At 34.9% G+C, this 21,495-nt stretch overlaps 2 protein-coding genes across 2 annotated transcripts; both read left to right on the top strand.

Moving 5' to 3' along the window:
• Positions 1–2,430: 2,430 nt before the first annotated feature.
• Positions 2,431–12,113, top strand: LOC117338432 (slit homolog 2 protein-like). The gene is made up of 2 exons (XM_033899785.1): positions 2,431–2,683; positions 9,612–12,113. The coding sequence occupies exons 1-2, from the start codon at positions 2,431–2,433 to the stop codon at positions 11,321–11,323; spliced, it is 1,965 nt and encodes a 654-aa protein (XP_033755676.1). The 3' UTR covers positions 11,324–12,113.
• A 7,061-nt stretch (positions 12,114–19,174) lies between these two features.
• LOC117338431 (slit homolog 1 protein-like) lies at positions 19,175–21,169 on the top strand. The gene has a single exon (XM_033899784.1). The coding sequence runs from the start codon at positions 19,175–19,177 to the stop codon at positions 21,167–21,169; it is 1,995 nt and encodes a 664-aa protein (XP_033755675.1).
• The last annotated feature ends 326 nt before the right edge of the window (positions 21,170–21,495 follow it).

Below are 21,495 nucleotides of genomic sequence, written 5' to 3'. Positions count from 1 at the left end.
CTTATTCGATTTTCATTTTCTACATATATGCTCTACCATAAGATACATACATGTATATATAAATGTGTGTGCTTTTCCTACCCTCTACATGTAGTCTTTTGTTATGCTTGCTGGGCATAGCAACTATCGACTTTATAGACTAGAAAATAGAATACATATGTACATACATTAAAGGTAATGGATGTTAGAATATTCAGAGGGTGGGGTCAGATAAGATAGGTTAACTGCTGTCAGTAGTGCTTAGTGACCATATTAGACAGGGTCATGGATTAATATCACTCAGGGATTAGATTAGACATGTTTCACAAGTTTCACTTGTGTTGTTATATCGTAGTTACTGACAGTTATTATTGAGCAAGGAAAATGAAATGCACACAATTAGTCAAACTGGCACACCATTTTGTTTGGCTGGTTTACAGATTCACATATAGTCAGTGTATATTTAGATATATAATATTTTTATTTTCACTCAATGTCAATATGATAAACAACAGGAAAATGTTTTATTAAAAATGATCACATTATTGTATATCCCAAATAAAACATTCCAGTGATTTGAGCTACTATTAAAGCTCCAATATAAACAGGTCCATTTTAAGTGGCAGTACAATTAGTATTAACTATAGCAGTATAGAGCTCATTTTGACAGGTAATTATACAACCATCAATATGCATATACCGTGTTCCAATTACAATAAGAAATACTAATATGAAGATTTTAAGTGAGAGATTATCATCTATTAATTAAAACTGGTATTGGACATAATTGATACATGTACAATGCATGATCTTAACAATGTAATTATACATATGTATTGAAAATAGCTAAATTTATGGTCCATCACTACAAAAAAAATCATGATTTCAACTTTGAAATATCAAGGTGGACTGAGAAATCAATGGAAACAAATATTTTGGCAAAATATTGAAATTCATTGAATTGTTAACAAAGTGCTGTTTGCAACAAATCGAAGGAGGTGGTGCATAGGAGGGCTAAATCGGCCCACGGCGATTTTTTTCCCGAAAACATATTTTTGTCAAAAGCATAATATCCCCGATTATGTGGGAGGAATTAATTTCCATTCCTCAATGTATATATTCTTTTTTTGGTGATTTCATTATTTCCCCATCTAACTGCATAAGAAGCTAATGTTTGGACCACTAATTATTATAGAACACATTTTTATTTCCTATTTGTGAAACAAATTCACCCCATTTGTTTAAGGTTTAATTTTGTATATGAATCATCACGCTCCGTGACACTAAAATTAAATTTCAGCCTAATTTGATGTCTTCTTTGTGAAAATCATTGTTTTTAACTTTTCATTTAAAGTCTAATACCATAAAGTTATTAATGGAGTACTATCAAAATTTCCAGTTAGAAATAATCTATGGATATTCATCAACATTTAATGAAGCAAATTGAATTACTGGATATGCCAAGATTCTATTATGTTAAATGCATACACCCCCAATTTTGGACAACATATCAAAGTACCGAAAGTACTGAAAAATAGAGGCAAATGCTAAAAATCTAACAAAAATAACAATGTAACCAGACTTTACTGCTTGTGTCAGACAGGGTATTCCTTTTTAACCCTTGGGTTTTTAATACAATTTACTTCATGACTTTTAAAAGCAAAATTTGATAGTACTCCAACGATTATTACATTTTATCTACTTAACAAATAAAAGAAAATCTCATGAAGATAATTTTTGTACTGATAATTTTGTTAAAAAAGCTGTAATTACACTTTCTATTATACAAATTCATACTAAACACACATGTTTTTATAAAATATAACATCACATGAGACTATCAATGCAATATGAAATTTATCAAGTACTTTTGTACGAGAAATATACTGAATTTAAAAGGGAGGGTACACATTTTTTACAGAAATCATGTTAGGCGGCGCTGCGTTTACAGCATTTGCCAATTTTCGTTTTAGTGTCTAAAATGACATGTATTTGGTAAAAGTCTATCATAATATCATGCATAAAATAATATTCGGCCGTGGGCAGCCATGCACCACCTCCTTTATGCATTGATATATGCATTAATTTATCTGATCTATGTATAATGTGATATTTACTTTATAAACAAGTATTGAACTTAGAAAAATTTTCTTATCTATTTTTTTTTTTAAATAACTTTGCAAAAAATCAAAGATAGGGTCTATGAAAATATCTGTGAAAAATCTAATGAAGTTTGTGTAACTCCAATAGCCGTTGTCTATATGTTTTAAAAGATATTTTCCCTGTAATTGGTAGATTACACATGGGCAGGAAATATAGCGTAACATTACACATACAGATTTCCAAATTCCGTGTAACATTGAAACAGCGACGCATTTAAGATAACTATTACATGATATGATATAGTATTGATTAATTGTGTACTAAATCAAAGGAAAAGGTAGCTCTACTATGAAGATGAGCGAGTTAGAGCCATTGCATGTGGAATACACGAAAATTCAGGGATCTGCTGTACTAAGAGGGCGATATGATATCAAATCAAAGCTGGAACATGAAGCTGGATACCTGGGCGCTCTTCCAGATAACATATGTCAGTACCAACTTTTGGTTTATGTTGACTTAAGTGGGAACAAAATAAAGGAAATAGGAAATATATCGTGTCTGACTAAATTAGATACACTAGGAAAAATCTCTGAAAGAGTCTGTCAATGAATTATATAGTTTTACTAAAATATATGGTTTAAAAATGACTACAGGTAGTCTAGATTGGAAGAAAAAGCCATAGTAGATATACATCTCTGTCTGACTTATATTTTCAATGGGGAAAGACAAAATTTAAACTTCTAGGAATATAATTTAATGTTATGCTGCATAACCATAACTTTGATAAGAAATTATTTGAACTAAAGTGTCCCATCAACACCTGGAGCAGAATATCTCTTACTCCAGTTGGTAGATTGTCATCATTGTTTTGAGTTCATTTAATTCGTTGCTCTTCGGTTTTCAATGGAATAGTAAAATTGATAAAGTTAAGAGAAGATAGCTCAAAATTGTTGTGATGGGGGCTGAAGATGGTTAATATAAGAACTTTTATAGAATCGTTGAAACTTGGATGGATAGGAGTATACATCATAGGCCTGGTAGGTGGCAAGCTATCCTTAACACATATGCTGATAAACACATGGTTTCGATTTGCGGTGATGGATATATTTCAGTGTGCATAAATAAATGTTCTTGATAGATGTGTTTAAAGCACGGACAAGATTCAATAAAACAAATGAGGTAAAGAGTTAAAGACATCTAAAAAAAATCCCAGCTGTAACGGGAAAACACCACTAAGGTATGATCCAAACCTGACTATCGACTGTAAATCTATATTTTACAGATCATGGTACAATAAAGGGGTGACTATGATAAATGACTTGTTTAAGTATTTAGACACTGCAAACTTTTATAATTTTCAAGAATAAGTATATCAAGTCGATCACACAAATACAAGATGTCTTCATAAAATTCTAAATATCAATATTCTAGTTAGATCTATACAAGTGTACTATGCTGTTCCGAGATTCATTGCCAACAGCCATGGATATTTTGCTCAAGCTAAGCTAGAAAATGAATGGAAAAATCGGAAAAAATATTAGAACTTGGTTATTTGTGAGTATAAGATATTCAACATTTTTATAATTATTTTATAAACCTCAACAATGTAAGACCTAAAGATTGATACATTTGACACTCCTTTTTCATTTATTTCAAAGTTAAACATACATACACAATGTTTTTATTTTTTCTAAAATTTAAAATATTCAGGTCATTGTTGATTTATTGATAATATATGTTTGATCCTAGCCCAGTCTCTTTCTCTCTTTGTCTCTGTCTGCTCTAATTCCATTCTCTCTCTCTCTCACTCTCTCTCTGTGTCTGTCTGTCTGTCTGTCTCTCTGTCTCTCTGTCTCTCTCTCTCTGTCTCTCTCTCTGTCTCTCTCTCTCTCTGTCTCTCTCTCTCTCTTGATGTGAATGTGGATGAGATTTTAATGCTACTTGTCATCATTATGTTGGAAGACGAAAGTGATAAGAAAATAGATTCGTAGTCTATGGTAGTTAATGTTGTGTTCATGATTATCATAATGATGGTGATATATGTTGTGAAGATGAGAAATTAGATAGGTAGTCGGATGATGTATGTGATTGTGTAAATGTTTGTGTGTGTGTTGCGTGTGCGTGAGTGTAGTTGTTGCAGGAGAAAGGATGTGTTTATATTCATAATTCAAAATGCGTAACAACAATCATGTACATGTATCAAATGTGTTGTATCGCGATTTGTAAAATTTTGAAAAAGAATAATGAAACAATAATCAATCCTATCAACTCGAAATTATGTCATGTAGTACATAATATAATGTTTCACAACAAGAACAAACCTGGGGGTTATACTCTACAAAGATATGACAAAGAATAAAAAAAAAAAACAATAGCGCAAGTATTGGTTGCTACCCCTAATGTTATTCGTTAGAAAACCTTATGTTTATAGTAATACCTTACTTTTTATCTGACATATATCTCAATTTACTGTCTGAATTTCAAACGTCTGTGGGACATTAAATATTCCCGCGTTTCGTCAGTATAGCGGGAATAATTTGTCTTTAATGACATCGTATTACTCGTGCTAGGCGCACGCTCCGCGGGAGCGGGTACACGTGTACATACCCGGGTACACGTGGTCGTGAGGTCACTTTCTAGCTGCCATCTCAGCAGGGCGGACACAGCTAAATTTTTCATTTGATTTTTCCTGTTTTTGAAAAACATGGAGTGTACATGTAATACAAATGTCAATTGTATATATTTCCTCGATAACGCAGGTCCAGCGTTACCCCTAGGTACACCTGTAAGGGTATAATCGTTTTCCCGCCACCGCGGATACAGGTTTCCGGGGGCTATCTCCGGTTTTTCCTGGGCGCCAGGTGTATACTGATGACGGGGATATTGTATTTTACTATTCAAATAGTTTTCCAAAGTTTCATGTACATCTGTATAATGTTGTTTCAGAGGAGCGATATCGTTTGAGTACGGAATATTTGTACAAAAGATCGGTGTATATACATTAAACTTGCATAATTTTGATTAAACGCCGACTGCTATTACACGGGCATGCTAGTACGGCAAATTTATATTTGCTTTTGAGTTGTATTTTTGGAAGTAGTGGAGTGAAGACTTGTAATTCACGTGTTCAAAAAATCTCACTTCATGTTAACCTCCTGCAGTTAGTACGGTCATATAGGTTGTTTCCCATTAACAGTACGTACGTCACTCCTAAAGGCCCTGACTCTCAATTCAGAGCATATTGGCTGAATTAACAATGGATATAAATAGGTTTTGTTGTCGTCGGTTATTTCAAAAGGAATGTTTCCCTGATGTAATCCGAACCATTTATATCGTGTCATATAAACGGCAAAAACTTCACGTTGATCGTATTCCTACAGGTGCTTGTAATATAGGCCTGCCCAGTCTTGCATGGCGTCAGTGTAATGTTTTGTTCAAATACATTGTAGTGCCATTTTGTTGTAACATTGAATCCTTTATTCTGCTATATGTATCATTAATACAGTTATGCATTTCATCCAGTTTTTTCTTTGCTTCAGTAAAGCATAATGCATAACTCAGTTATTTTTTAAATCATTAAAATCAGTCGGGATAAGCGTGATGTAGGTGCATATCACATGTGCTTGATAAAAAAACATGTTTTGAGAGAATTCCTGTAAATACGGTGAAATATCATTTAAGAGTATTGAAGTTTTACCATCGTTTTTAAGTATTGTCAGTTATAATTTCGATATTCTGTACTGAAACACAACGTCAACAATTCAAAATTCTGGAATCAAAATTAAGCATGTTTCATAAAACTTTAAGAATAGTTGGTTAAATGTAGCAAAAGCTGTTGAAAATTTTCTGCTTATTAACGAGGCATATTATGTACTACAAGTAAGGACGACTTGACGATTTCCCTAACATCGACATTGTTTGTGGTCACCATCGTAGATGGCATAAACTAACTTTTAAAACGCTGGTTTTATGTGAATTACACATCAAGGTTATAGAAACAATGAAATTCACACTAAGTCTCGTTTGGACGAAACGTTACCGTAAACGCAGGGGGTTCATTTATTGTAATTTATCGTTTGGTATAACGCTTTGGTCGGAGTCCAATAATCTGATATAAAAATTGTATAAGGCTTCAATCACTAAGTAATGACTGCCATATGTAGGACACCATGATTATCGGAATGTCCCTGCGGCCAGTATAGGTTTAATATTGTCTGAAATAACGCAGACATTGTCAACAAGTGGACACGGCATATCTGGAGAAAGATCAGCTGTACCCCTATAAACAGTATAGTTTGATCATCAATAGCATGCACATATTCAGCTTCCTAGGCAACACAAAATATAATAGCAGTTTCTCCGATTTTAACAAACACCTGGACGTAAATATGTTTTCCATGGCGACCCCATTACTCAGTTTTCATATTTTGTGTATATGCCCCTGCAATTTAACGATAAAAACAGACGATGTAATTTACACTCTCTATAAAAGTGATCAATATTAATAAAGTGGTTTGATTTAACGTTTAGAGAAGAACAAAATCAGAACAGGATTGAACTGATTCCTGAGAAAATTTCTTTTTCGACAAGGTCACGATGTCACAGTTTCCGTTCCATGAGAAAGCGCACGATGTTGCTATTGCCGTTATCGTTCCACTATTTCAACATCAAAAGCTCCTGAAAATATAATTAATTTTCTCTATTATAATTATGTGGCAGTTATGGTAAGAAATGTTAATATTATTATCAAATTACATTCCATTCTGTGTAAAAGGCTATATTATTGTTTATCCTTTAATGCAGTGTGCGTTCATATTGTCTACAATACCAACCGGAATGCAGTTCAAAGGGTGATGTGAGGATATATGTCCCACTTCGTGACTGTCTACCTTGTGTAACTAAATACAACATCATGGACAAAAAATCCATTACTTCGACAGGAAATCAAGGGCACGTTTCTTATTATCAGATTCCCGTTATCTATCGAGAAAATAGCCTGTTTTGTTTTCGATCCACAGCATTTATAAAGAATTAACAAAGTTATTTAAAACAAATTAAGCAAAACACATTTTGATATCTTTCATCAAATAACCTATTGTAAAAAATTCGTAACACTATCATGCTTACAATATATCGCCATTGACACGGTTGACTAGGTCGGGTTAATGGATATCGCGATATACGAATGATACCCTGAATAACTAAACAAGTTTAATTAAAATGTTAAAGCCCGGCGTGGCATGTGCATGTTCCTGTCTGTCAGTTATTCATGAGACATTTGGCATTAGTTTATATCATATAGAAGACATGCACAGCAATCGATACGGCAAAACCAAGTATGGTATAGCAAAATTGAATAAGGATTGCAAATGAAAACGTCATATTCTTGAAACCAAATTACGGGATTTTGTTGGTGTTAACGAAGTCTGATCGTTTGTGTTTGGAAGGAACTACAACCTACAATATGACGGTAGGTATTTTCTTGGACGAAAACATATACAGCCCAACGCTAAAGTCTGGGGCTTCCTGTGTGCTGTTACAGGTGGCGAAATATAACTATAGCACGTATAGGGTGTTGAAAAGATATAAAAATACCATGAACAGCCAAATGCATTTTCCTATAGATTCCGTGTAAAAATCTATTTTGACAACATTACTAAAATGGTTGGGATTCTTGCTCCTGCGATCACACAGAGGGGATGTAGACTATTTTGTGATATATTTGTTAAATAACTTTTTATGGCATCAAGGGCAACAATGGTGTTACAAGAATTGGAGACGCAGAAAATCAACCTGGTAAGGGTGTCTTTTTTCACTAGTATCCTCCTAATATTTTTTGTTGTTGTTATGGGTGTTGTTTTTTATGGACACAGTACAGCACGAACGCAAGTAGTTGGTCGTCGTTATCCAAATATCAAACTATGATATTATAGTAATCATACCCAAATAAAATATTTTATCTTTCGCAAATCTCTCATGCAGGTTAAACTGATATCAAGATCCCCCAGTTTCATAAGATCCGGTATATTCCACAGTCATCCTTAACCTAATGTGTGTTCCAAAGCATGTCTTATATCGATAAAACTGGAGATATTGTGCATAGATTTGATTCTTTATATTATACCACCAACATTCCTTCTATGCTTGCCTAATATCAACTAAGTAATCAATTAATGTCAAGTGAAAAGAATCAAAACGTTCCAACGGGATGCTGTAATAAATATTACATGCATATTTTATTAATCAGGTTACATCTATTCAAATACCATACCTCCTTCCAAAATTGCATTAAAAAAAATCCATGAAAAATATTACAAAAACCGAAGAATGTATGTGGGCCTTTGCCTTTTATCAAAATCATATTTTGTATTAAAATCAAATTATTTTTCTCAATATATTATGTTCAATTCTAGTGTGTGACATCCTGCTGATTCTGTTACTATAAATACATGTTTTTTTCCTCAAAATATCCATTTCAATTTATTTCTAATCATACGTTGACGTCAGAAGGAATGTTCATGTCTCTTTTAATACGCCTTGCACATTACATGTTACATGTAGGTAATGAAAAAATCAACAGTACACATATACAACCTGCCACAATGGAAATATCTAAAAATGGCCTGCTTCTATTATTCAATTGTAATTCAATTCGCCGTTAAGTAATTAGGAACACTACAGGTAAACCTAACTGAGGAAAACATATTCGGGGATTCCCCTTGTATAACCATCGGGGCACGTATGCACTTAGAAGGGGGATATAACCCTTGGCGCCTTGAAGGTAGACTCCTTAGGAAAGTTGAAATACTCAAGAGAGGATGCAATACTTGGTACAGGTCACTGGCTTTCACACATAAAAAGACTCGAAAGCCGTTAACACTATACTGATCTCATTGCAATAATGCTCTATTTGTTGTGGGTCAAAATACATATGCATTGTTATTTGGATGAGAAATTCGTAATAGTGATGAATATGATGTGTGATCTCAAAAATTACTGATACATTTTCATGAAAACAGATTAGGTAATGCTTTATTTTAAAAAAATTATTTTAAATACTGTTTCATACTAAATATGGTTGAACTAAGTTAAGACATTCAGGAGAGGTAGCGATTTAAAGCAATATTTAAGCTAAGTTCTTATTTTAGAGGCCCCGGCCTTCTTTCCCCAGGGGACGGACCTGACCCATTTATATAAATTGTTATTCCCATCCTCTTATGATGTTTCCCTTTTCGGGACCCCATCCCTGTGTCCCCAAATTCTGTTATAATCAACAGAACGGTTTAGGAGGAGGGGTTTTAAACAGAAATGTTCCCCTTTTGGGGCCCCACCACTCGAGCCCCACGGGTAACAACAGCCTCCTATTCATATAGAATATGACCCCCCCCCCCCCCCTCCCAAATGATGCTTAACAACAAATTGGAATGTAATGCCCCCCCCCCCCCCCCCTAAAGTCTAACGGTGGTTAAGTGGGAACAATATAAATGAAATAGGAAATATATCGTGTCTTACTACATTGGATACATTAGATTTGAGTGAGAACCAAGTATCGTTCATCTATAATCGTACATTCCGAGGACTTGTGTCACTGCGCAACCTAAATTTGGCAAATAACAAGATAAGCTACATAGAACCCTATTCCTGGTCTCATCAAAAGTCTTCTATACTAAACATTCAGCTGGAGGGCAATAATCTATCAGAGGTTGACGTGACGAATGTCACCATCAATCGACATTTTTGTAACCTTGATTACAGACATAACAACATTGAAAATATCGTTAACGAAGCTGGATGGACTTTGACAGCGGACGATGAAATCGTACAAGGTGGTTTCGTCGACTTGACTGAAAACAGCATTTCTGGCGTCATCGACTTTCTAAATCTTGGTTTTGCTGACCTTAAAGTCTTCGGGAAGATATATTCTTATCGTATAGACTTGCGTGATGCTTCCTTCCGATGTGATTGTAGAATGGAGCCATTCTTTCAGTTGGCAGAATCTGCCCTTCAGGTGGTATGGAGAAGTTATTATGATATGTACTGCTTCTCCCCAGAGCAACTACGCCATCGGTCTATACCAGAACTGATACGGAATAAGCAGTACGATCTGTTTATATGTGATATACCACAAACTAAAGGTTGTCCTTACAATTGTTATTGCTATAAACAGCCAAGCAGAGATCGTGTGGTCGTAAATTGCTCAGGGCATGGACTTGATATGATGCCTAAACACGTTCCCAGAAATGATCATCCCCTTGAGATATATCTAGACAATAACATTATATCCAGCTTAGAGTGGCGAGGATACCTTAACCTAACCCGGAAGTTAGTCTTATCCAACAACTCTATAACTACGATTGAGGGACGCGCTGTTAATCAACTACAGAATGCAACAGAAGTAGACTTACGAGGAAACACGAAAATCAATTATCTACCTGAAGATATACGTTACTTAAAACCAAGCATTTTCATTTTTGGAGAACTCACAATTAACTGCAATTGTAGCAATACATGGTATGGAGAATGGATAAAAATGCATGAGAACCAAAAAGGAACCATAAATAACTTCTGGTGCCAGACCGAACGCAGTACTAAGGAGGCTGCTGAGGTAGTAACAGAAGAATTGCTAGATTGTAGTAAAGCGTCGATGCTGCCGACTTGGATTGCGGTTACTCTGGCAGTATTGTCAACTCTTATCTTGGGGATTTCGTTGATCGTGAAGGTATTTAAGTACGAGATTTACCTGTTATTCCGTACTCTAAGAAGCAAATATAAGACATACCCAGATATGTACTATGATGTTTATATATCATATGATGAAACAACTGACGAGATAAATAAGTGGATCATGCATGGATTACTTCCAGCACTTGAACAGGACGGTTACCGCGTTTGTATCCCAGCTAGAGATTTCAATGTAGGTATTCCGTATGAAGATGAAATTGCTGATTGTATGGGACGCAGCAAATTTGTTTTAATGCTCTTTTCAAACAATGAGAGAAACGTGTTTTGGGATTTGGAATGGAAGCGTGCATGGTATTTGTATACCCGGTATCAAATCAAGAACATTATCCTGATAAATTTCGATATTTTAGACTACGATTCCGTGACCCACCCCGTTCTAAGAGCGTTTGTCCGGCTTGGAATGTCTCTTGACTTTGCCAATATGAAGCAATCATTAATTACCGATATTAAGAAAAAACTGGGTTGTTCAAGAAGAAGAAATCGTCGTTTAAAGAACTAATTTACTAATTGCAACACAAGATTTGTTCGTCAGGATATGCTGGAGAAGCGATGAAATGCAAAACCTTTTCAAAATCAAAAATTTCATTTTTCAATCTCTGTGGTTATTCAGATCTTCATCAGTCCTCGAACACCGTTCCTCATGGGGTTAAGGTCTCACACAACTAATTCAGCAATCAGCTGCTGTTTCACCTGAGCCAAGTCTATAAAGAAAATATGTTTGTTACATTTGTAGCCGTTTAAGTGAATAAATAACATATGAAATGGATATTTTCTATATTCGAAAATAAATTGTAGGATCTGGAAATTTGGGAAATCGAAAATATACACTGCTCGTGAAAAAAAATGACGTACGATTCCATGTGTTAAAAGGCGGGAATTCCCCAGTCCAGTGTCAATAACGGGATTACTGTCTGCCAAGGATTGGTATGGATTATATATGCTAATAAACCTATCCGATAACATCGTCTTTCAGGAAGGGAAGTCTTTATACATCTGTACTTTAAATTAATTACTTAAAATTTCACGTTATTTGAACTTGAAATGAACGATTGAGAGGCTGGAGTCGCTGTTCATAACATATTGTGAAATCTTGTTGTGTGAGACGGTACGAGAATCGACACGCATTGAGGTGGCCATGACCGTTGGAGTCCGTACAGCCATAATCAAGGAAATATTACCTTCCTAGGCTTAATACAGGATATGCAAGATAAACTTTTAGTGCTAACTCTTGACCACACACAGGGTGTGTAATATGGATGGTGAAGTGTGTGTGTGTGTGTGTGTGTGTGTGTGTGTGTGTGTTTGTGTGTGTGTGTGTGTTGGGGGAGGGGGGGGGGGGGGGGGGGTATTGGAGAGAGGTCCCAGGGAGACAATGGGGACTATGAACTTCAGAGTTAGTTTTTTTTTTTTTTTTTTTTTTTTTTTTTATTTATTTTTTTTTGAACCGCTTTCCACATTATCATTGACCAGTAAAATGTATACATGTCTATTTTCCTATTGGTCGGAATGCTGGCCGTTGAGAACACCTGCCTTTTCAGTCGTTACTCTGGATTGATATTTAACAGTAGGTAGCCTGTTGGTAATGTCTGGTGTTGAAGGATTGCTTTGTGGAATTCATATAGGAAATCTAAGCTATTTAGAAAGTTTTCTGCAAGTTTTACCAATTTTTTGCGGATGCGATGAGAATTAGTTACAGCGGACCTAGAATATATGTTTTAGATTTCCTCTACTAATGAGATTGTAGGATATCAATGTTTTCCAAGTCAGCCAGATTCTGATAGATTTTGACAGATCAATCATATATCCCACCAGAGGGAGCTGAATGGTTATCTATATATCCATAATTATTATTTACTATCATTGTTTGTTTATGTTAGATTTGCATAAGCTTCGCTAGTTCTAGGCAGACTTTCAGTCACTTCTGCATTTAATTGTTTTCTCTAAAAACATGGGGTTTTAAAAGAATATCAATATTTTCTTTTTACAAGATTAATTAAAACAAATTGTAAAAATATATTGAATTCATATATTAATTTTAAATGGACAGTTTATTAAAGGTACATATTTGTAACAAACGTGTTCAATGTTTGAAGATTATTCATTAATAACTAATAGGTAAACAATGGCTTCAGCGCAGGTTAGGTCATTGTAATTTCTGACACATTCAAAGCCAGATTTGGCAGCACATCAGGGGAGACAATCTGTCATATCACGAGAACCACACCGGTTGCTGTAACTTGGGAGTTTTCCAAACAGCAAATTAAACATTAATTTTGATTCATTTTTAATGATTTTACAGCTATTACAAAGACAAAACAAACTCCCTTAAGGCCCCCCCATACTTAATTCAGCCAACCAGCTGCTGTTTCATCTGAACGAAGTCCTTGGAGAAAATGTGTTTCTTAGGTCTATAACTGTTTTCCCAATTAAATAGCATATGAAATGGATATTTATATACAGAAGAATAAAAAGTGTGGTCATAAAGTTTGGAAAATCAAAAATATACACTTCTAATGAAAATAGAATCACGTAGGATTCCAGGTGTAAAAAGGCGGGAAGTCCCTAGGTGGGGACTCCCTAGTTCATTGTCAATAACGGGGTTACTGTTTTTAAATTACTAGTTTGCTCTAATATGCTATTAAAGGTGTCCGATAACATCATTTTTCAGGAACATCTTCACACTTTAATTTGATTAAGAAATCACTTCTTCCTCTGTTCTACTGGTACCATCGAGCTAAAATATGGTAAGGATATTAGTGAATGGAAGCTGACAAAATGATTTTAACTTAAAGTCCTTACAAACTTTGACATGGCAGCGCTCGTCGGCCATTTTACAACATGAGTTATCATTACCACGTCTTATAACGGACATGGATTATATTTTATCTTTCAGATATTTTGCTTGTGCTGTCGCCATCTAGGAATTTTTTCATAACCTGGATGTTCTTTTAAACTTATCGGTGTTCTATCGATGTGTATGAGGTGATTTAGTTTTGAGATGTTTGATGAAATTCAGTTGGTACCAAATGTAAATATGACAATTTTCTGTTATTTTCTGTATATTTATCGAATTGTTGCTGCTTTGCGTCGGGGTAACTACATATTTTACTTAATAATAAGAAATCCTTCAATGAAGTTTGCTCTAGAGAATGTATGTGTAGCAATCAATAAAGATAAATATACATCAAATCCCTTTGTCGATCCGACGCTTGACACGCTTCTTGTAACGTATATAATATGGTTTTGAATCAATGTTTCAAATGACTGTAGTTATTCCTTTTTTAAGGCAATGTTTGAAAGCTGTTTAATATGCAATATCCAATTTCATTCAGTTAAGTGTTTGTTTGTAGATAAAAAAAAATTAATGAATATAACTCAACATTTTTCAAATTTTGTGTTAGAAATGCGATATTTTATAAGTCGGTATTAAATTTTCTTGATTTTGTATCATTTTTTTTTTTTTTTTTTTTGAGGAAAAATGTTTTGTGAGGATTCCTGTAAATATGGTGTAATATAAATAAAATTGAGAGTATTTAAAGAGGCTTACCCGCAGACGGACCGGTAAACGGCACATCTCCGATCACTAAATAAACTTCAGTACACGTTTCTATGTGACAAAATTAGAGGCTTTCCGACTTTATTTCTTGAAAACAATTACAGAATATGTATTTAAAAGACGTTTTAAAACTCAACCTGAGAGGGAAATGTATGGAATATAACGGCAAATCTTCTTTGTAAATCGCCGCTGCCTTTGAAGTTATCACTGTGCGGCACTGTGCACGTGCTTGTTTCTTATAAAACGCTGAAAAGTGATATTAAAACCTCATTTTTAATGTTATTTATCGCAACCCGCAATAAGTCCCCGCTATAAAGTGGAGTCTAATTTGATTGACACATCAAAGAAACAAGCACGTGCACAGAAAAAACAGGTTAAGAAAACGTTTGAACTGATTCATAAGAAAATACCTTTTCACGACAGATGTTTTTACCTTTTTAAGAAAGCTATTTTTCACCTTTTTACGACAACTGTTTTTCAATGCCCCTTTCTCAAAATCCCAGTTCCAAGAGAAAGCTTCCCTCCCGGTTATTGCTAATCTGTTAATTGAACATGTAAAGCTCCTGGAAATATGATTAATTTCCAGTCATAATGATGTTACGGCTAGGGGTAGATATGTAGATATAAGTATCAAACTGCATCCAATTTATATTACGTCTAACCAGAACCGGAATGTTGATTCAAAGGTTGGCCTGAGGGTGTGTGTCCCTCTTGGTGATTGTGTACCTTGTGTAACCAAATACTACACCATGGACAAATAATCCATTATTTCGACAGAAAATCGATACACTGTGCACGTACTGCGGTATTTCAATATGCTGGGTCAAGCGTCGGGTTTTTTTTATGATCACCTTCCGTTATCTATCGAGATAATAGCTTGACTTGTATTCGATACAAATTAGGTTTTAAAAAAAAATACAATGTAACATATTTCTTATATATTTCATAATAGAATACCCAAAGTCAGGTTAGCTTAAGTATTTTCTCAACACTATTTCTATGATTAATTCTCAAACTTAAATACTTGTGTAAAATTCATATAAATAATAAAGCAATCGTAACCTAACCATGCTTACAACGTGTCTCCATTGACACGGGTGTCTAGGTGGGTGACCTGGATATCGCGGTATAAGAGTGACACCCGTGTTAAAAAAAAACCTGGTTCAGTTCTTATGTTAGAGGCCGCCGTGGCATGTGCTTGTTTCTGTCTGCCAGTTATTCCTGGGACATTTGGCATTAGTTTATTTCATATCAATACATACACAGCACTCGAAACGGAAAGAAGTATATTATAGCAAAATTGAAAAAGGGTTGTAAATTAATACGTCTTATTCTTCAAACAAGATTAGGGCTTTTGTTGATGTGAATGAAGTCTGATCTTTTGTGTTTGGAGTTTAACAAAGGAACCACAACCCAGAATATAACGGTACGTATTGTCTTAAAGGAAAGCATTTATATATACAACCATAACTTACAAAATATCGTATCCTATGTGCTTATACAGGTTGCTAAATGCAACTATAGAACGTATAAGGAGTTAAAAAGATATAAATATATCATAAAAAACGCAATTAAACCTTCCTTTAAAATCCATGTTAAATTTTATTTGAACAACATATTTGAAATGTTCGGGTAATTTTTCGTATTGTCCAAAAGATATTGTGTTATATATTTGATAAATGCGACAATCATCTTGCAAGAAAAAAGTAACGAAAATCAATCTGGTTGGGCTGTCCTTTAGCCACTAGTGCCCTTCTAGTATTTTTGTCGTCGTATGGTTGTTTATGGATACAGTACTGCACGATTGAAAGCAATTGATCGTCGTAATACAGAGACCAAACTATGAGATCCTAGTACTACTACAGAGTAAACGTTACCCCCCGGTGGAAATATGTTATCTTTAGCAAATCTCTCATAAAGCTTTAAAAAAATCTTATGATCCTCCAATTTTCCGGTTCTTTTTTGTCATATTATCAGATATAATCCAGTTATTTTTAGCATGTGTTTCAAAAATGTGTTATATCGATAAAAATGGAGATATTATGTATTGATCGGGTACACATATTTAAAATCTGAAAAAAAAGTTAATTTCATATTAAAAAAAATGATTATTAAAATTCCTTGTTATCTAAAAAGGTACATGAATATTCATAATTGACGATTAAACCTCTTTAAAGTTCTTCAAAAGAAAGACATTTAATTCTATGTGCATTTGACATACATCAGTATGATCAACTAATTAATGTTTGGCTTTCCCTTGTAACACTACGAGTCGAATTTTCCTTCCAACATCTAACATGAAAAAAATCCATGATTACAGATACCACACATAGGACGATCCGATTTGATCATTTATATTCTCATCTAAACTTTTCACTTTCACTATAAATATTCCTTCTACGACTGCCTTATTATATCAACATAGTCATCAATGAGTGTCAAGTTAAAAGCAGCAAAAAGTTCAAGGAATACACATAAATGTGTCGGATAGCGGTACCTGTATTTTTTTTTTTTTTTTTTTCGAAATGGACGTGACGTTGAATAAAAGGTATATGTAAATTAGGTTCATATTGATCACACTGATGTATGCTGCATTACATATAACTTGTATGTATTAAATAGATGATAAAAAGATTTATTCAATTTACATACCTTCCTCCAAAAAACACATTGACGAAAAATAATAAATAAATAAAATAAAATGAAATACAAATACAAAATTAAAATCAATGAAAAATATTGCAATCAATCATAAGCCCGTGTCTCTTAAGTAATTATGTTTTTATTATATTTATTCCTAGTGTGTGTGATATAATGGCGAGTCTGTTCTAAATACATGTACATCATGATATCTCCATTTATATCAATGCCTATTAATGCGGTGACGTCATGAGGAATGTCCATGTCTATTTTAATACGCCTTCACATTACATGTTAAAGAACACAGGTAACGCTCTATATACAACCTGCCACCATAGAAATATTTAAAGGTGGCTTCCTTATCTTATTCAACTGTAATTCAATCCATCGTTAAGTAATTGGGAACACTACAGGTTAACCAAAAGTGGGAAAACATACCCGGGGATACCCCTTAGGTGTATAACCCATTGGGATACTTATCCACTGAAAAGGGGTATTCCCAAAGGGGCACAACCGTTGGTACCTTGCAGGTATAACCGTTAGGATAGGATTCAACACCTGGCATATGACAAGCATTGGTCACTGACTTTCACCTGTGCAAAGGACTAAAACGCCATACACACTACTGCTATCGAAACAGTAAGATGTTGAATTGTTTAAGTACGTCAAGATTTATTAATCTTTCGGATGTCAAATATCATAATCGCATTAGTAAATATGATGAATTGAGTAAGTTATTAAAAGACGATAATGTGACAATTGATCAAAGATGTATAACGTTATCATAATATGTTTCTCAATATTTGCGGTTTGTCGCTGTATATGTTGCTAATAAAAAAATATGAATGAAAACCGTACCTGTCGCGATAAGGTACTAGCGGACGGTTTTGGCACATGCCGGATATCAGCTAATTATTATGTAAACACAGTAACAGTTAGTCAGATTCACCTGGTGATGTCAACTGTTGGTGTTGTTTCCCCAGAGCATTCCATTTAATCCCATTGAACGTTCATCGCAGACTCTGACGAACCGCAGGGATTGACTTTAACACCGATGTCCTATAAAAAATATGTAGTTTTCCACTATTTGATAGATTAACATGATGATTTGCGCGCGCCGCCATTGGATAGGTCAGAAAATAGACCGTAACATCGGCCAAATAGATTTCAAATTTCGTACATCTGTGTGACAGTGACGAAACGATTATCTTAAGATAACGGCAGGTGTGAAAGAAATGGACATCTATAATCAATATTTAGTATAATATGATTTAGTTTTGGTTAATTATGTGACAAATCAAGTGAAAAGGTAGGTCTACTGGTCGTCGCGAGACGAATGATTTTAGTATAATGTCGACATTTCCGCCCTTGTAACGCTTAACTTACAATTGGGTTATCTCGATTTCTGATAACTTGAATGCGTTGCTTTATTAAAAGTAAAAATTCAGTTCGACAATAAAATGTCGATATAAAACAGACTCAGTTATCTCGAATGCTAAGCAAATCTTGAATGTTTTCAATGACTCAATCGACTTTACTATGACGAAGATAAACTGTACTTAAAGCTCTCTGCGTATCTTTTTTTTCAATTGTTTAACATGAACAGAGAAGTTTGATGAATGTGATTCTGTCCCTTTAAAACATACCGCTTGTGTTTGGCTAACTACAAACGATCATCAAATATTATACAGTAAATACGATTAAATTGGTAAGCAATACATGTACACAAAGGAAAAAAACTGTAATTAATCATATCACAGACATCAATATATAGAGCTAGGAGTTTATTGCCCGTGTGTTAAATTATTCTGATAAAGTTTATCTTTTAGTTTCAACTTTTTTTTTCAAATATTGAGATCAAAATCAATAAGATATTTGGCTGTTTTATTTGTTCTATTTCTGTTTCAGTTGGTCCTGCTAGCAATGAATTACTCTAATTCAAAATCTGGACTTGGATTCTTGGTGTTGGCGTCCCTCAGTACTCTTATAGCTGCTACTAATCCATGTTCCTATGGATATTCAGTATGTACCATAGAAAACTCAACACTTTCGGAATTATGCTGTATCGAAAACTGCTGTAACGTAGAGTCGTCCTGTCGTGGCATTAAATTCAAAGAAATACGTTGCGTTTGTAACACTCGGCCTCTTTGGAAGATGAGCGAGTTAGAGCCGTTGGATGTGGAATACACGACAATTCGTGGGTCGTCTATACTAAGTGGGCGATATGATATCAAATCGAAGCTGGAACACGAAGCGGGATACCTGGATGCACTTCCAAATAACATATGTCAGTACCAACTTTTGGTTTATGTTGACTTAAGTGGTAACAATATAAAGGAAATTGGAAATATATCGTGTCTAACTAAATTAGATACGTTAGATTTGAGTGAGAACCAACTGTCCTATATCTACAATAATACATTCCGAGGACTGGTGTCACTGCGGAAACTAGATTTGGCAAATAACAAAATAAGCTACATAGAACCATATTCCTGGTCTCATCAAACGTCTACTATACTAAACATTCAGCTGGAGGGCAATGATCTGTCAGAAGTTGACGTAACGAATGTCATCATCAATCGACCTTTTTGTAATGTTGATTACAAACATAACAACATTGAAAATATCGTTAACGAAGCTGGATGGACTTTGAGAGCAGACGATGAAATCGTACAAGGTGGTTTCATCGACTTGACTGAAAACAGCATGTCTGGCATCATCGACTTTCTAAATCTTGGTGTTACTGACCTTAAGGTCTTAGGGAAGATATTTTCTTATGGTATAGATGTGCATGATGTTCCCTTCCAATGTGATTGTAGAATGGAGCCATTCTTTCAGTTGGCTGAATCTAGCCTCCAGGTGGTATGGAGAAGTTATTTTGATATGTACTGCTTCTCCCCAGAGCAACTACGCAATCGGTCTATACCAGAACTGATACGGAGCAAGCAATACGATCTCTTTATATGTGATATACCACAAACTGAAGGTTGTCCTTACAATTGTAATTGCTATAAACAGCCAAGCAGAGATCGCGTGGTCGTAAATTGCTCAGGGCATGGACTTGATATGATGCCTAAACACGTTCCCAGAAATGATCTTCCACTTGAGATATATCTAGACAATAACAGTATATCCAGCTTAGAGTGGCGAGGATACCTTAACCAAACACGGAAGTTAGTCTTATCCAACAACTCCATAACTACGATGGAGGGCCGTGCTCTTAATCAACTACAGAAGAATGCAACTGAAGTAGACTTACTAGGAAACACGGGAATCAAGGATCTACCAGAAGATATACGTTACTTGAAACCAAGCATTTTCATTTTTGGAGAACTTACAATTCACTGCAATTGTAGCAATACATGGTATGGAGAATGGATAAAAATGCATGAGAATGAAAAAGGAGATATGAACAAATTTTGGTGCCACACTGAAAACAGCATTAAGGAGGCAGCTGAGGTTGTAACAGAAGAGTTCCTAGATTGTAGTAAACCGTCGATGCTGCCAAAATGGATAACGGTGGCTCTCGCAATACTGACATCTCTTGTCCTAGGCATTTCGCTAATCGCTAAGGTATTTAAGTACGAGATTTACCTGTTATTCCGGACACTCAGAAACAAATATAAGACATACCCAGATATGTATTATGATGTGTATGTATCATATGATGAAACAACTGACGAGATAAATAAGTGGATCATGAATGGATTACTTCCAGCACTGGAACAGGACGGTTACCGCGTTTGTATCCCAGCTAGAGATTTCAATGTAGGTATTCCGTATGAAGATGAAATTGCTGATTTTATGGGACGGAGTAAATTTGTTTTAATGCTCTTTTCAAACAATGAGAAGAATGTGTTTTGGGACCTGGAATGGAAGCGTGCGTGGTATTTGTATACCCGGTATCAAATCAAGAACATTATCCTGATAAATTTTGACATTTTAGACTACGAATCCGTGACCCATCCCGTCTTAAGAGCGTTCGTACGGCTTGGAATGTCTCTTGACTTTGCCAACATGAAGCAATCATTACCTGTCGATATCAAGAAAAAATTGGGTTGTCCAAGCAGAATCAATCGTCGTTTGGAGACCGAATATGCTAACTGCAAAACACGATTTAATCGCCACGATATGCTGGAGAAGCGGTGATGTGACTAGTTTCCTCAAAATCCATAGTCTCAGTTTTCATTCTCCGGGGATATGTTTCATGTTTTAAACTACTTCTCAAAGGCCAACAGTGGATTCAGGTCTAACTTTCCTGAAATGGTCTTGAGATGATTCTAGCTAGACCGGGGTTTTTTCGGGTCGGTCCGAAATCCAAAATTATTTCCATTTTGATATATATAATATACGGTTACTGGGTGTGTACATGTATATTACAATAGTACTAGGGTCTTTAGAGTCACATGACTTATTTTTCTGACCAGTCTGAATTCTAAAATGACCACTATGTCCGCCATCTTGAAAAACACATT

Source organism: Pecten maximus, chromosome 11, assembly GCF_902652985.1.
Source record: "Pecten maximus chromosome 11, xPecMax1.1, whole genome shotgun sequence".
Classification (NCBI taxonomy): Eukaryota; Metazoa; Mollusca; class Bivalvia; order Pectinida; family Pectinidae; genus Pecten; species Pecten maximus.
This window is presented reverse-complemented; position numbering and strand designations above follow the sequence as displayed.